The 15055-nt window shown below is 42.8% G+C and overlaps 1 protein-coding gene across 2 annotated transcripts in view; it reads left to right on the forward strand.

The window, feature by feature from the left end:
- gnav1 (guanine nucleotide binding protein (G protein) alpha v1) overlaps positions 1–15055 on the forward strand; it is a 33919-nt gene that overhangs the window by 17427 nt on the left and 1437 nt on the right. For both annotated transcript variants that reach the window (XM_029689819.1, XM_029689818.1), the window contains exons 5-8: positions 941–1069; positions 12462–12591; positions 12714–12785; positions 14627–14714. In XM_029689819.1, coding sequence (XP_029545679.1) covers positions 941–1069; positions 12462–12591; positions 12714–12785; positions 14627–14714 — 419 coding nt within the window. The remainder of the gene's footprint in view (positions 1–940; positions 1070–12461; positions 12592–12713; positions 12786–14626; positions 14715–15055) is intronic.

Here is a 15055-nt window from a genome sequence, read left to right on the forward strand (position 1 = left end):
CTCTATCTTTTGTAAAACAGTATTTGGAAGTTGATCAAATGTTTTGGTAGCCTACAGCAGACAGATTAGAGTCTTCTATTTTCAGGAGGAGACATTTGCTTTCCTACCTGTGTTTTCCTGCAATTGTATTTGAAATAATGTCTGCATGCTGTTTTTTCACTGACAGATTTGTTGCTCATTCCAGACTGTAGGCTATTCCTTGTTATTGGGCTACAATCCACAGCTAAGCAATTTTTTTGAAGAAGCTATTGATCCTCTGTGGCTAAATGATAGGCCTTCTCATGGTGTAGTAGGACATTCTGAATGATTTCATTTCTTTCTGAACAGACAGCAGTAATTCTGTAATTTTGCCAAATGTATTTACATTTATCAGGGGTTCTGCAGCCCCTCCAGAACCCTTCAAGCGGTTATAATTCTGTAACTAGATAAATGATGAAGTGCAACGCAGGAGAGACGGGAGTTGCAGGCTCATGTCTATCAGAGCAGAGAGAGGGAGAGGGAACATACACGCTTCTCACACAACCACGGCCACGCATTGGTCTCAAACATGGGTTACAATGTTGCACAAACCATAAACCCAGGCCGGCCCAACCCGAATCAACTCTTAGAAATATTAGGCCCGGGCTGAAAATCCTCTTTTTCACATTCCGTTTTTTTGTGGGGGCAGGAGAATTAACGAAGAGGCAACCCGAATGAACTTTGATCGCTTTTATCATAATTTTGAAATAATTCTTTTTCATGCTTCGAGAGGTACCGGAATCAAACAGTCCAAAACGGAGAGGATCCGGCTTAAATGAAGCACAGCCTGACAGGCATACTGTATGTCTCTCTGTCTGTGTCTCTCTATCTCTCTTTCTCTAGCTTTTGAAATGACCTTTTCAGATATACAATGTTTAGATCAAATTATCTAATCTTTGTCTTTCTCATCCTCCTCCTGTAGTTTCTTTGAGAACATGGGTCGTATCATCTCTCCAGACCTCGTTCCCACGGAAACGGATGTCCTGAGGGTCAGACTGAGGACCACCGGGGTCATAGAGACACAGTTCAAAGTCAAACACCTGCTCTTCAGGTAAATAATACTATTGTGTGTCTTCTCTTGTTGTTGTTGTTGAAAATATAACTTTCCCAAAACACAAAGGCCTACTATCAGGGCTCTAAATTTGAAAGGAATTAATTGGTAGCACAGGTGCTCCCAACTTAAAAATGTTAGGAGCACCACATTAAATTTAGGTGCACTAGAAAATGTTTTCCCAATTGATTCAGCCTATATTGGGCCTGTATGAATTCTAGTTTCGTTTGAAGCACATGTTGTGCCCTAGAAACTAACATGTAACACTTCAAAGACATGCGTTTATTATAAAAGCTAAAATGTTGATATGAATACCTGTCATTGAAATTATAGTCATTAGTGTAATATTAAGTTTTTACATTGTGTAAAAGCTCCATTGTCCTATTGAGATATATTACATTGAAAATTGTACACTGTCTCTTTAAAAACGTTGTGCGTTGATCACATGCAAGAGATCTGTCATTTATTAATTCATTAATTGCTATGGTTATTGAAGCTATCCCTTTTCCTTTCTTTTTGCGGCCCCAACTGTGGATATCAGTGGAGGCTGGTGGGAGGCGCTATAGGAGGATGGGCTCATTGTAATGGCTGGAATGGAACAGAGTCAAACATGTGGTTTCCATATGCTTGATGTGTTTGATACCGTTCCATTTATTCCATTACCACGAGCCCGTTCTCCTATAGCTCCTCCCACCAGCCTCCACTGTTGGATAATACTGGTCAAGTTACCAGGTTGTTAGCTAGCTAGCCAATGAGGTAACATGACTGAACAAAGTGTGACCAAGTGGTTAACGACGCACAAGTAGTTTTAGAACGGCCCACGACACAATGCTCCCAAAATAAAACTTGTGGTCACGGAGCAAAATATTTAGTCGCATATGCAACCAAATTAGTCTTTAGAGCCCCGCTGACTATAGTTTTCAGGTAAACTTTAAGTACGAGGTTTTAACTTTAAAATGATCAAAAAGACCTATGACAGGTGCTTGTATCTTTTCATCTTTGGGACCATGTCACATTATCACGCACACATATATATATATATATACACACACACTCATTTTGTCATAGAGACTTATCTCTAACCGCCAATTTGGCTAGTGCCAATCAGACAAACTTATATCTGATTGGTCTGTGATTGAGTCAGCAGGAAGTCAATATGTCAATACCCTAACAGGCCTTATCAACACACAGTGGACTAGAGTCTGATAGCCGGGCACGCGTATACATACGGACGGACACACACACAAACAAACATAGTAGGGATGTGACAAATGGAGAAAAAAAATCTTAACGTTTAAACTGCCACTTTTTTTTATCGGCTTCCATTAAAACAATAAGAACCATTTATAAAAGTCCATGTGAATTCACAATGCAGCTGCACTGCTGCCAGCAGCAGGTTGGGTCTCATGGTGCGGCCCTTTCAGATGGTAGTGCAGCGATACTACCATTACTGTACCTCAATCCCACTTTACTAAATGTGCATTTCCTTCTCATTTAACTTCTCAAAGTTTAGCGATACAGGACTTCACTGCTATCGCTTGCCTTTCTCTGCCATTTTTCCAACTGTTAACTGAAACGACGAAGTGGTGGAGAGTCGACTCCAAAAATAATTGATTACTCGACTCCTAGCACGTCGACTCGGATTTCTGAGTCGGTTTTCTCTTTCTCTTTTCTGAAAGTAGACAGATGGAGACACTTCCAGATTTTAACTCTAAAAAGCTAGCAAATCTATAGGGTCACCTCTAGGGCTGTGGCGGTCACGAAATGTCATCAGCCGGTGATTGTCAACCAGATAACTGTTCATCTCACGGTAATTGACCGTTAATTAACATAAACACAGTTAGCATCTCTTGGCTTCCACACAAGCCACTGATGCTGATCTTTGGAAAATACATTTTTAAAAAGTCTAATAAATCCATGTAATATAGCCTACACCTTCACAATAAATCCATTTATTTTAGACAGGTGAAGAAAATGTAGTCTATTTCAGAAGAACAGAATAGCTACTCTGAGTTGTCCTTATGTTAGGTCCTGATCTGACTATGTCATATGGCTGTGGGCTACACTAGTTCATTTAGCAGGTCCTGATCTGGCTAGGCCATATGGCTGTGGGCTACACTAGTTCATTTAGCAGGTCCTGATCTGACTATGTCATATGGCTGTGGGCTACACTAGTTCATTTAGCAGGTCCTGATCTGACTATGTCATATGGCTGTGGGCTACACTAGTTCATTTAGCAGGTCCTGATCTGGCTAGGCCATATGGCTGTGGGCTACACTAGTTCATTTAGCAGGTCCTGATCTGACTATGTCATATGGCTGTGGGCTACACTAGTTCATTTAGCAGGTCCTGATCTGACTATGTCATATGGCTGTGGACTACACTAGTTCATTTAGCAGGTAACATTTGCTTACAATTCCGTGCCATTATTTTATTGTGTGAAGAATACAATTGAACAAAGTTGAATAAAATAGTACGAACGATTTGAGGGAGTGTACGGCTATTCTGTGAGCGGTTAACAAAGAAATGGGTTTACTCCTATATGCTTAATTTAGTTATTCATGTAACTTTAGTTGTTCTACAAACGTTGGGCTGTATGTTTAGATGTTTAATACATTCTAATGCGTTGATGCAACTCTAATGATGATTGTAAAAAGTATCTTGAAAGGTCTGAGTTCTGCTTGGTGTTTTCCCCAGGCTGTACACACTACATCAGTCATTCAGTCACAAGTTGACAAGCACTCGATAATGCCTACAATTTCACGGCCGCATCCCCTTCGTTTGGCCGGAATGCTCTCTATAAAAAAGTGAAGACAGACACATCGTGGACGCAAATGCGTGCGTCCATATCCAATTCCAAGGTACATATTGAAGATATTGGAAGAACTGTCCACATTTATTTTCGGCAGCAGACAAGATGAGTAGGCCTAACGAACAGCAAAAGCATTAGCCTACATTAATCTACTATCCCCCATAGTACAAAAGTTGATCTATCCTGTGCAAGAAATAAATATTCCAAACATAGTTGTGGGATGAGAGAGATCCCAAATGAATATAACCACTAGCATCAAAAAACACTGTTTTACACAATGTGGCTGATGCAACAGATCAGAACGTTTAGCTTAAAATGTTGATAAACTATTAGGCTATTTCTTCACATGATAAGCGCAGCAATGTGCACATGGTAGGAGGCTGTAAGCACAAATGTTCCATTAGCAGAAAACACCATTATCAAAAGTGACCGCAAATGCGATTATGCATTTAATGCTTTTATTATAAAGGTGCATTTTTATAGTGAAAATGATCTTCCCCAAACGTGAAACTCACGCGCTGCTTATGTATGCCAGTTAAGCTCCACATCTGATTAATGTGCTTTGTTTTAAGTTATTTGGCCACTTTAGTTGTGATACAAACCTTATCAAAACATATAGGCCCATGGGCGAGGCTACATGAGGTGTGCAACTATGATTCGAGTTTTAAAAAAGTAATTATTTCTTGTGCTGGGCATCATTCACAAGTGATATGCTAATATTGTCACCCATCAGACTATTCTTGATTTAATCTTGTCTTTACATATACTAAATAATACATATACTAAATAATATATGTGTGACATTTTTTATTTATTTAGAATGGACCATTATCATGCACCTGTATTGAAACAGGGGCAGCAGGAAAAATACATGTCATCTATGCACTTAAATAGCGAATGGAGGACGCTTTTCCCCGTGGTTTATTATGCCAGCCAGGTAGGCTATACTCCTGTTGTAAATATAAGCAATGTGCTTAATATTAGGAAAGTTGAGAAATAAATATAGTAAACCCAGCCTATAGAATTCTGATGGGATCCTCTTTTTAGTAGAGGCCATCACTGATTTCTCACGCAGCTGCATAGCCTATAGAAATGTCACGCAACATGAGCTCATGGGCTCTCATGAAGTGTTTGATTTAGATTTTCTATTACATTTGCATTGATGTCAGAGTGATTAGAGAGACAATAGAGTGCTGAGTACCAGGCAGGTAGCAAGTTTGGTAGGTTACTAATGACCATCAGCAGCATCAGAGCTTGGAGAAGCCTAGTTACCGTGACTAAACGGTCACGTGGAATTTGACTGTCTTCAACAGCCCTAGTTACCTCCTATAATTATTCTGGGATTTGGTTAGATGAAAATCAGAATTTTAAACAGCACATTGATAACTTGACCAAGAAACTGATGTTGAGGTTGGCCTTTTATTTTAGGAACAAAATGTTTTTCAATATCACTCAGAAAGGATCTTGTTCAAAGCACTTTTTAAATCTGTGCTGTTTATGGTGATATTGTCTATATACAAGTACCTTAGTTCTGTGCTGTTTATGGTGATATTGTCTATATACAAGTACCTTAGTTCTGTGCTGTTTATGGTGATATTGTCTATATACAAGTACCTTAGTTCTGGACACAGTGTATCATGGTGCTTTAAGGTTAATCACCAATGCTAGATCACTCCTCCATCACTGTTATTTATATGTCATGGTGCAATGGACCTCTCCATCAGGAGGCTAAAGCACTGGGACACCTTCTGTGTTTGATAGGCCAACTCCCTTTGTATCTCTGTTCCTTACTGACCAGATCAGTCACTCAATACAGTCTTCGTTCAGTCGCGGCTGTCCTTGTCTGTTCCTAAGGCCAGAACTGAGTTGGGGAAACAGTATTTTCCCATAATGCCCCTTCATCCTGGAACATGCTTCAGAAGATCTTAAAGTTAGGGGAGTTGGTGTCCTTGCTGGTTTTTAAGACTCTGATTGACAACAATGTTTTTGAGAGCTGCAGTTGTTTTTAATCATCAGATGTGTTTGGAACTTGTGACACTGTCTTTTGTGTGTATTGTTTTTTGTACCTTTGTATGTACACGCTGCTATTTCCCTGTTTTGCCTTCTAGCCAGGTCGCCCTCGCAAAAGAGGTTTCTAACCTCAATGGGTCTTACCTGGTTAAATGAAGGTAAAAATAAACAACCCTTCCAATGGAGCTCCTCTCTCTCTCTCTGAACAACTCTTCCAATGGAGCTCCTCTCTCTCTCTGAACAACTCTTCCAATGGAGCTCCTCTCTCTCTCTCTCTCTCTCTGAACAACTCTTCCAATGGAGCTCCTCTCTCTCTCTCTCTCTCTCTCTCTCTCTCTCTCTCTCTGAACAACTCTTCCAATGGAGCTCCTCTCTCTCTCTCTCTCTCTCGCTCTCTCTCTGAACAACTCTTCCAATGGAGCTCCTCTCTCTCTCTCTCTCTCTCTCTCTCGCTCTCTCTCTGAACAACTCTTCCAATGGAGCTCCTCTCTCTCTCTCTCTCGCTCTCTCTCTGAACAACTCTTCCAATGGAGCTCCTCTCTCTCTCTCTCTCTCTCTGAACAACTCTTCCAATGGAGCTCCTCTCTCTCTCTCTCTCTCTGAACAACTCTTCCAATGGAGCTCCTCTCTCTCTCTCTCTCTCTCTCTCTCTCGCTCTCTCTCTGAACAACTCTTCCAATGGAGCTCCTCTCTCTCTCTCTCTCTCTCTCGCTCTCTCTCTGAACAACTCTTCCAATGGAGCTCATCTCTCTCTCTCTCTGAACAACTCTTCCAATGGAGCTCATCTCTCTCTCTCTGAACAACTCTTCCAATGGAGCTCCTCTCTCTCTCTCTAAACAACTCTTCCAATGGAGCTCCTCTCTCTCTCTCTCTAAACAACTCTTCCAATGGAGCTCCTCTCTCTCTCTCTCTCTCTCTAAACAACTCTTCCAATGGAGCTCCTCTCCCTCTCTCTCTAAACAACTCTTCCAATGGAGCTCCTCTCCCTCTCTCTCTAAACAACTCTTCCAATGGAGCTCCTCTCTCTAAACAACTCTTCCAATGGAGCTCCTCTCTCTCTCTCTCTCTCTAAACAACTCTTCCAATGGAGCTCCTCTCCCTCTCTCTAAACAACTCTTCCAATGGAGCTCCTCTCTCTAAACAACTCTTCCAATGGAGCTCCTCTCTCTAAACAACTCTTCCAATGGAGCTCCTCTCTCTCTCAATACATTTGTATTTTATTTAACCTTTATTTAACTAGGCAAGTCAGTTAAGAACAACTTCTTATTTACAATGACAGCCTACCAAAAGACAAAATGCCTCCTGGGGACTGGGATTAAAAATATAGGACAAAACACACATGACAAGAGACATCACAACACTACATAAAGAGAGACATGCATGGCAGCAACACATGACACATTATGGTAGCAACACCACATGACAACAACATGGCAGCAATACAACATGGCAGCAGCACAAAACATGGTAGAAACATTTATTGGGCAGAGATAACAGCAAAAAGGTAGAGACGACAACAACACATCATGCGAAGCAGCCACAACTGTCAGTAAGAGTGTCCATGATTGAGTCTTTGAGGTAAGAGATTGAGATAAAACCTTCCACTTTGAGAGTTTGTTGCAGCTCATTCCAGTCACTAGCTGCAGCGAACTGAAAAGAGAGCGACCCAGTGATGTGTGTGCTTTGGGGACCTTTAACAGAATGTGACTGGCAGAACGGGTGTTTGTATGGGGAGGATGAGGGCTGCAGTAGATATCTCAGATAGGGGGGAGTGAGGCCTAAGAGGGTTTTATAAATAAGCATCAACCAGTGGGTCTTGCGACAGGTATACAGATACGGCCAGTTTACAGAGCAGTATAGAGTGCAGTGATGTGTCCTATAAGGAGCATTGGTGGCAAATCTGATGCCGAATGGTAAAGAACATCTAGTCGCTTGAGAGCACCCTTACCTGCTCTAAACAACTGTTCCAATGGAGCTCCCCTCTCTCTCTAAACAACTGTTCCAATGGAGCTCCCCTCTCTCTCTCTAAACAACTGTTCCAATGGAGCTCCCCTCTCTCTCTAAACAACTGTTCCAATGGAGCTCCCCTCTCTCTCTCTAAACAACTGTTCCAATGGAGCTCCTCTCTCTCTAAACAACTGTTCCAAACACAATCTGCATCCCAAATGGGACTCTATTCCCTAAATAGTACACTACTTTAGACCCAGAGTAGTGTACCCTATAGGGAATAGGGTGTCATTTGGGATGTAACCCACACTCTAGTCTTCTACACCTGCTCTGTAAAATTCACTTCCTATGAATTATAATAACTAACAATATTACCTCTGCATTTCATATGAATTATGAAAAGGTAACAATATTACCTCTGTATTTAAAATGAATTAAAATGATAAACCATATTACCTGGGCTGTGGCGAGAGGCTTTTCATAAGGTGCCTCTGTTTTGCATCTAAACATTGTCACACTGCATTGTGGGAACTGCATGTCAATATGACAAAGACAGACCCTTTTACCTCTGTGTGTGTGTGTGTGTGTGTGTGTGCGTGTGCGTGCTTCACAAATTGGCAGAATATCTGTGTGATGGCCTTTGTCTAGGAGCAATACAATAGTTGATTTGGGTTACCAGAATCAACACCACACCACACACACGCACATACAATCAGCATGTAGGGTCATGGACACATGAAATTGAAAGCTGTCAATCAAACTGCACTATAGATGCTTTTATTGACAAAAATTACCCATCACATAAAACACACACTCTCTCTCGCACACACACACACACGCACCCCACTCTAGTCGTAAATCTCTGTGGATGGGGGTATGGGGACCGAGTCCCCCGTTTTCAATTTCCTCAAAGACAATAGCCCTCAGCACAACACAACGCGGCAGGACGGACAGACGGGGAAAAGGTCAAATCTCTCCAAAGAAAATGATTTTTTTTGTCCATTTCACCTTTTCTAAACAAGATAGATACTGAAGTGGAGGTATCTGTTATACACACTTACTGAGAGAGGGGAGAGAGAATGGCAGAAAAAACATATGACCGTTCTCTGGAATATCTTGTAACATTCATGAGATGAGACTTTTTCTTGTGTGTATTTCACATTTCACTTCGATTTATGTTTTCAAACACACTAAATTATGAATCACGCCAAGTGTTCATTATTTGAATAATTGAAACGTAAACATTGGACCAGGGATGTTGCATCACGTCTCTGGGCAGAGGCTCATCCTGATCTTTATATAGTGTGCTTTGTAATGTTCCACAGTCTTTAGACGTCTCAGTACATACTAGTCTCTGTAGTAGTCTACGTGTCAGCCCCATAGGTGTGTGTGCGTCATCTACATGTCAAATAAAAAGTATTTTGAATGATTGCTGGATGACAGGAAGTGGTTTCTGTTTGGTCGGAGGGTCAGTCTCTTTCTTGAGCTCTCGTTTTCTTCCTTTCTGGTCTCTCCTCCTCCACTCCTCTTCTCTACTTACACACATGGTTTGCTTTTGTTTTTCTGTCACGTTGACTACTGTTAAATCCCACAGGCATCGTGTGTTTGTGTGCACTGCGGGGGGTAGGTTAAATGGTAGAGCACTAAAAGGACCAGTGGATGAATGGGTGTGTAAGGCCTTTGTTGTCACCCATTGTCTGCCTCTCTATCGAAAAGACGACAGTTTTTTTCACAGGCTTTTTATGACCCATAGTTGTTGACGGGGTGTTTGCGCTGTGGGCGGAGCTGTAGTACCTGATTAGGTAAAAGGAGGAGAGGGAGGCTTCATTATAATATCTGTCATTCTCTCTTCTCTCTTTCATTCTCTCTAAAGTATGTGGTGAGGGACCCAGAGAAAGATAGGAATGGAGAGATTTATTCCTGAACCTCACACACACACACACACTCTTCCTCAGTCAAGGTCAACGTAGGTCGCAGTTCGTTAGCTAACCCCTAATTAACTATGTAATGAAAGACCGAATGGAACACTCGTTTAATCCTCCAATCACATCGTCTCCATCTACCAGCCCTCGCCACCCAGATGTCACGGGCCAGTTTAGTGCGCACACAGCCTGCTTCCCATTGACCTGTGACCCCCCCCTCATTCCGCCTCTAGAGAGATGAGACACCATCCCAAGTGGCACCCTATTCAGGTTCCATAGGGCTTTGGTGAAAAGTAGTGTGCTATATAGGGAATAGGGCGCTATGGGGACGTGGCCTCTCTCCATTTCACCTCGTCTTCATCAGAGCATCAGATAATTAACCAATACTGATGAATGAACAAGGAATTTACAAGTTAAGTGGGGGGGAGAAAGAGAAAAGAGGGTCGGGGGAGAGGGGAAAGAGAAAAGAGGGTGGGGGGTGGGGGGGGTGAGAAAAGAGGGTGGGGGGTGGGGGAGGGAAAAGAGGGTGGGGTGGGGGCTTAGGGGAAAGAGAAAAGAGGGTGGGGGGAGAGGGGAAAGAGAAAAGAGGGTGGGGGGAGAGGGGAGAGGGGAAAGAGGGTGGGGGGGAGAGGGGAAAGGGGAAAGAGGGTGGGGGGAGAGGGGAAAGGGGAAAGAGGGTGGGGGGAGAGGGGAAAGGGGAAAGAGGGTGGGGGGAGAGGGGAGAGGGGAAAGGGGAAAGAGGGTGGGGGGAGAGGGGAAAGGGGAAAGAGGGTGGGGGGAGAGGGGAGAGGGGAAAGAGGGTGGGGGGAGAGGGGAAAGGGGAAAGAGGGTGAGGGGAAAGAGGGTGGGGGGAAAGGGGAAAGAGGGTGGGGGGAGAGGGGAAAGAGGGTGGGGGGAGAGGGGAAAGAGGGTGGGGGGAGAGGGGAGAGGGGAAAGAGGGTGGGGGGAAAGGGGAAAGAGGGTGGGGGGAGAGGGGAAAGAGAAAAGAGGGTGGGGGGAGAGGGGAAAGAGGGTGGGGGCTAGCATCATTAGTTCATATTGTGATTTTGAGATGTGGTTGAAATTTGTAAAAAAAGAAAAAAAGGGACATTTTGTAATTTTAGAATTTAAAGATCAAAACAGGGAATGAAAGAACTAAAAGAAAGAGAGAGAACAAACGACAGGAAGGACATAAATAAAGAATCCAATATAATAGGGACAGGTCTGTATGATATATCCTACCTTTCAGATCACTGCCATACATGGGGCCCTATTGGCATTCCATACATGGGGCCCTATTGGCATTCCATACATGGGGCCCTATTGGCATTCCATACATGGGGCCCTATTGGCATTCCATACATGGGGCCCTATTGGCTCTGGTCAAACGTAGTGCACTATATAGGAAATGGGGGTGTCATTTGGGATGCAGAATGCATCTCACTGTATCGGTCTATTGCCTTGGACTTATTTACTTCAGATAAAACCCTCAAAACACATCAAGAGAAATAAACTAAGTCCAGTTAGCTACAGACCAATATCCAGATGACCCGCTGCTCAAATGTTATAGATGTGGCTGGATGATATTATATACCACACACACACACACACACACACACACACACACACACACACACACACACACACACTGTGATAACACTAGCTGAACAGATGGAGCAAGTTGATAGGCAAGGTTGTGTACAAATAATACCACCAAATAAATAGTATGCCAAAAACAAAAGTTTTAGTATGTGACATTTTGTAAATTGTACTCTGAATGCATCATCTAGTGCGCCATTGCCTTAACCCCCGCCATTTGCTCATTTTGGTACAGCGTGTCAATTTATCTGATTATCAGCTGATTTCACACCATATTAGCCAGCACCAGACCTCCAAGGTGTTGGGGTTTTAGTGTAGAATCTTCAGAGAGCAGAGACAAACTCACTAATACTCAACATGGACTGTAGCATTTCAAGTTAATTGCAAATTAATAATTGTTATGGTTTATTGCAAGTAAAAAGTGATATTTTAACCGTATTCATTGCAGTTGAATGTGACAGTGTTCAACCGTTAGCCCCTGGACCTTTTAGGAGGGGAGAAGAAAAGAGACTGGCATCGCTAAATCTCAAATGAGATCCCTTTTTGTTTTAATGACGTTGGCTTACGCTAAAATACTACAGAGGTTTCCATCATCTCTGGCTTATTCTAAGCCCTCTGGTCGTGTCCCAAATCACACTCTATTCCCCATGTAGTGCACTACTTCAACCAGAGCCCCGTGGGCCCTGATCAAAAAGACTGCTCTAAATCGGGAATAGTGTGCCAATTGGGACGCAAGCTCTCTGTGGACCTCGAGGGGCTTCACGGAGGACCCAGGTGTTCCTGAAGGACCCAACAGACGGTTCCCTCAATCTGAGTAAATTAATTAACTTACTAATTGTCTTTAGCTAATTGATAAACAGACACACACACACACACACACACAATCTAAATAGTAGCAGGTGTCCTATTTGAACCTATGCTGTGACCCTCCTGCTGACAGCTGTCATTATCACATGGATCTAAAACACTCTAAACACATTGGCCAAACCACGACCACACTAATAACCTGTTTCACCCGCTGCCCATTTTCTCTACTCCACATAATCAGTGACTCTGTGTTCCATCTAATGTACAGATTTCTCCCTCTTTAAAAACGAATTCTCTCCCCCTTCCCCCTCTCCAGGATGTATGATGTGGGGGGTCAGAGGACAGAGAGGAGGAAGTGGATTGGTTGTTTTGAGGACGTCAGGGCCGTGGTATTTGTTGTTTCTCTCAGTGGATATGACATGACTCTAGTAGAGGACCCATGTATGGTGAGACACTCTATTGTTAACCCTACATCTGTACACGTCATTTTCCTGATGAACAGAACACTATTACAATATTACTATATTACTAATGTTACTGTTATATCTAATGATTTCCCCTCTTTCAGAACCGCCTACAGGAGAGTCTGAAACTCTTCTCTTCCATCTGCAACAACATCTTCTTCAAGAGTACCTCAATGGTAAGAGACAGTCTAGATACTGTAGGGCCTCAATGGTAAGAGACAGTCTAGATACTGTAGGGCCTCAATGGTAAGAGACCGTCTAGATACTGTAGGGCCTCAATGGTAAGAGACGGTCTCTAGACTGTGACACCTCAATGGTAAGAGACAGTCTAGATACTGTAGGACCTCAGTGGTAAGAGACGGTCTCTCTCCGTGTACACCCTGGAATTAGAATGCACAGGAGTGAATGAGAGAGAGCAGATGGGCCGCGATCGTCAACGACGTCAAAAGGTATGGTATTTGGTAAGAGATGATGTAACCAGCAATGAGAATTACTCCCAGACTGGGCTAGAAGAAAATATGCCAAACTAGCCCAGCATGCAAGTTCTTTTTTTATTTTTATTTTTTTCAAATATTGCAGTGCACAGATTTTGCCATGATTTTTTTTATTTTTATTATGGCTAGAAAAGTGCCATCTGTACAGAAACTCTTCCATTGATAGTTACAGCTACTTGGCCAAGTCTAAACAGAGTTTGGTTGACATGGTTGTCCTCTAGTTGTCCTTTTGCTAATGGACAGGATGGAGAAGACGCTACACACACACGCTACACACACTACACACTCACTGTTACGCATAGAGAGTCCATGGGGAGGACAGAGTGGGAACGGATGAGTGAAGCAAACATGGAGGAAGTCTTTCTCCATCTCGTTCTCCCTCTTTCTCACTTGTCATTTATGTCACTCGTGGCTTCTGAGTGGACATGCCTCTGCAATGTCTTTGTCACCACACGCCTACACACATGCCTACACACACACACACACACACACACACACACACACACACACACACACACACGACCGACCACAGCCGTCGTTCTAATAGGTCCCTTGTCACTCGTAATTAAACAGCGAACAGTAATTTAGGTGTTCATTCTGCTTGCTTCCAGCCCACACACACACACCAACACACACACCCGCCCTCATCAAATGAAAGACAGTGTAACGAGCTTGTTTAATGGGACCTCCTTTAGTATGTTTTTAATGTCACTTGGTGTGTGCATGTGTACGTGTGTGAGACCGAGTAATTAATCTATCAGGGCGTGTCTGAGTCTGCTAACCTATAACCCTCCACCCACTGTTCCCCTGTGTTAATTACACACCTCACACACACACTCTCATTATTCTCTTCATTCAAATCAGTTCATCCATCATTATCTAGCCAGTTGTTGTTCTTTTAACCAAATGAACCAAAGCCAGGTAGAATGAGAACTCCTCATAGACTTTTAATTGGTCAACTAGTGAACCACTACAGTGAACCAAGTTGTGTCCCAAATGTCACCCTGTTCCCTTTATGTCCCTTCATATGGGCTCTGGTCAACAGTAGTGCACTATATAGGGAATAGCACGCCATTTGAGATGCAAGCCACTGAGTCAGAGTGTTGTGTACTGTGAAAGGGACAGTCAGTCAGGGACAGTGTGTGTGTTGACTCACACCATAATACTTGCGACAGCTAGATCAATCAATCCTCCTGTAGCCAAGGCTTCACTAGGTAATTGATCTGAATTCGCCAGTGATCGCTCTCCCAATCACATGTACAGATTTGACCATTCATCAACTGGCATTCACGGTTGATTGATGAGTAGTATAATTCTGCAGTCATATCCGTATCACATGGAAGTGGTATTTACAGTAAATGGTTTGTCACCAGTAACCAGAATATTATTCCTGATTGAATATTGATTGAACATCCTCCCTATTGTTCATCTGTGTATTTGTTTACTACTTTATTTGCGTATAATTGCCGACCAGGGATGTCGGATATTTTTTATTTATTAATTCATTTGTTTATTTATTGCAGATCTTATTTATGAACAAGATCGATCTTTTTCAAGAGAAGATTTTACATTCGGGGCGGCATCTACGGCTGTATGTGCCGCAGTTCAAAGGTCAGTCACGCTGACCACACCCTAATATACACACGACACGTGCACCACACGTAATAGGTAAAACATATGTGACCAGACTGATAATGCTATTGCAATCCATTGGTGTATGACATGAAATGGCCTTTAATGTTGTCATTGATAAAATAACAATATACAGGCTTGAGATCGGATAAATGGTGTATTATCATGAAATGTAACTAACTCTGAAAAACAGTATTGCCTTACACCCTCTCTTTCTTTCCATCTCCCCCTCGTGTCTGTCTCTGTCTGTCTGTCTGTCTGTCTGTCTGTCTGTCTGTCTGTCTGTCTGTCTGTCTGTCTGTCTGTCTGTCTGTCTGTCT

This window comes from Salmo trutta, chromosome 14 (genome assembly GCF_901001165.1).
Source record: "Salmo trutta chromosome 14, fSalTru1.1, whole genome shotgun sequence".
In the NCBI taxonomy this organism is placed as follows: Eukaryota; Metazoa; Chordata; class Actinopteri; order Salmoniformes; family Salmonidae; genus Salmo; species Salmo trutta.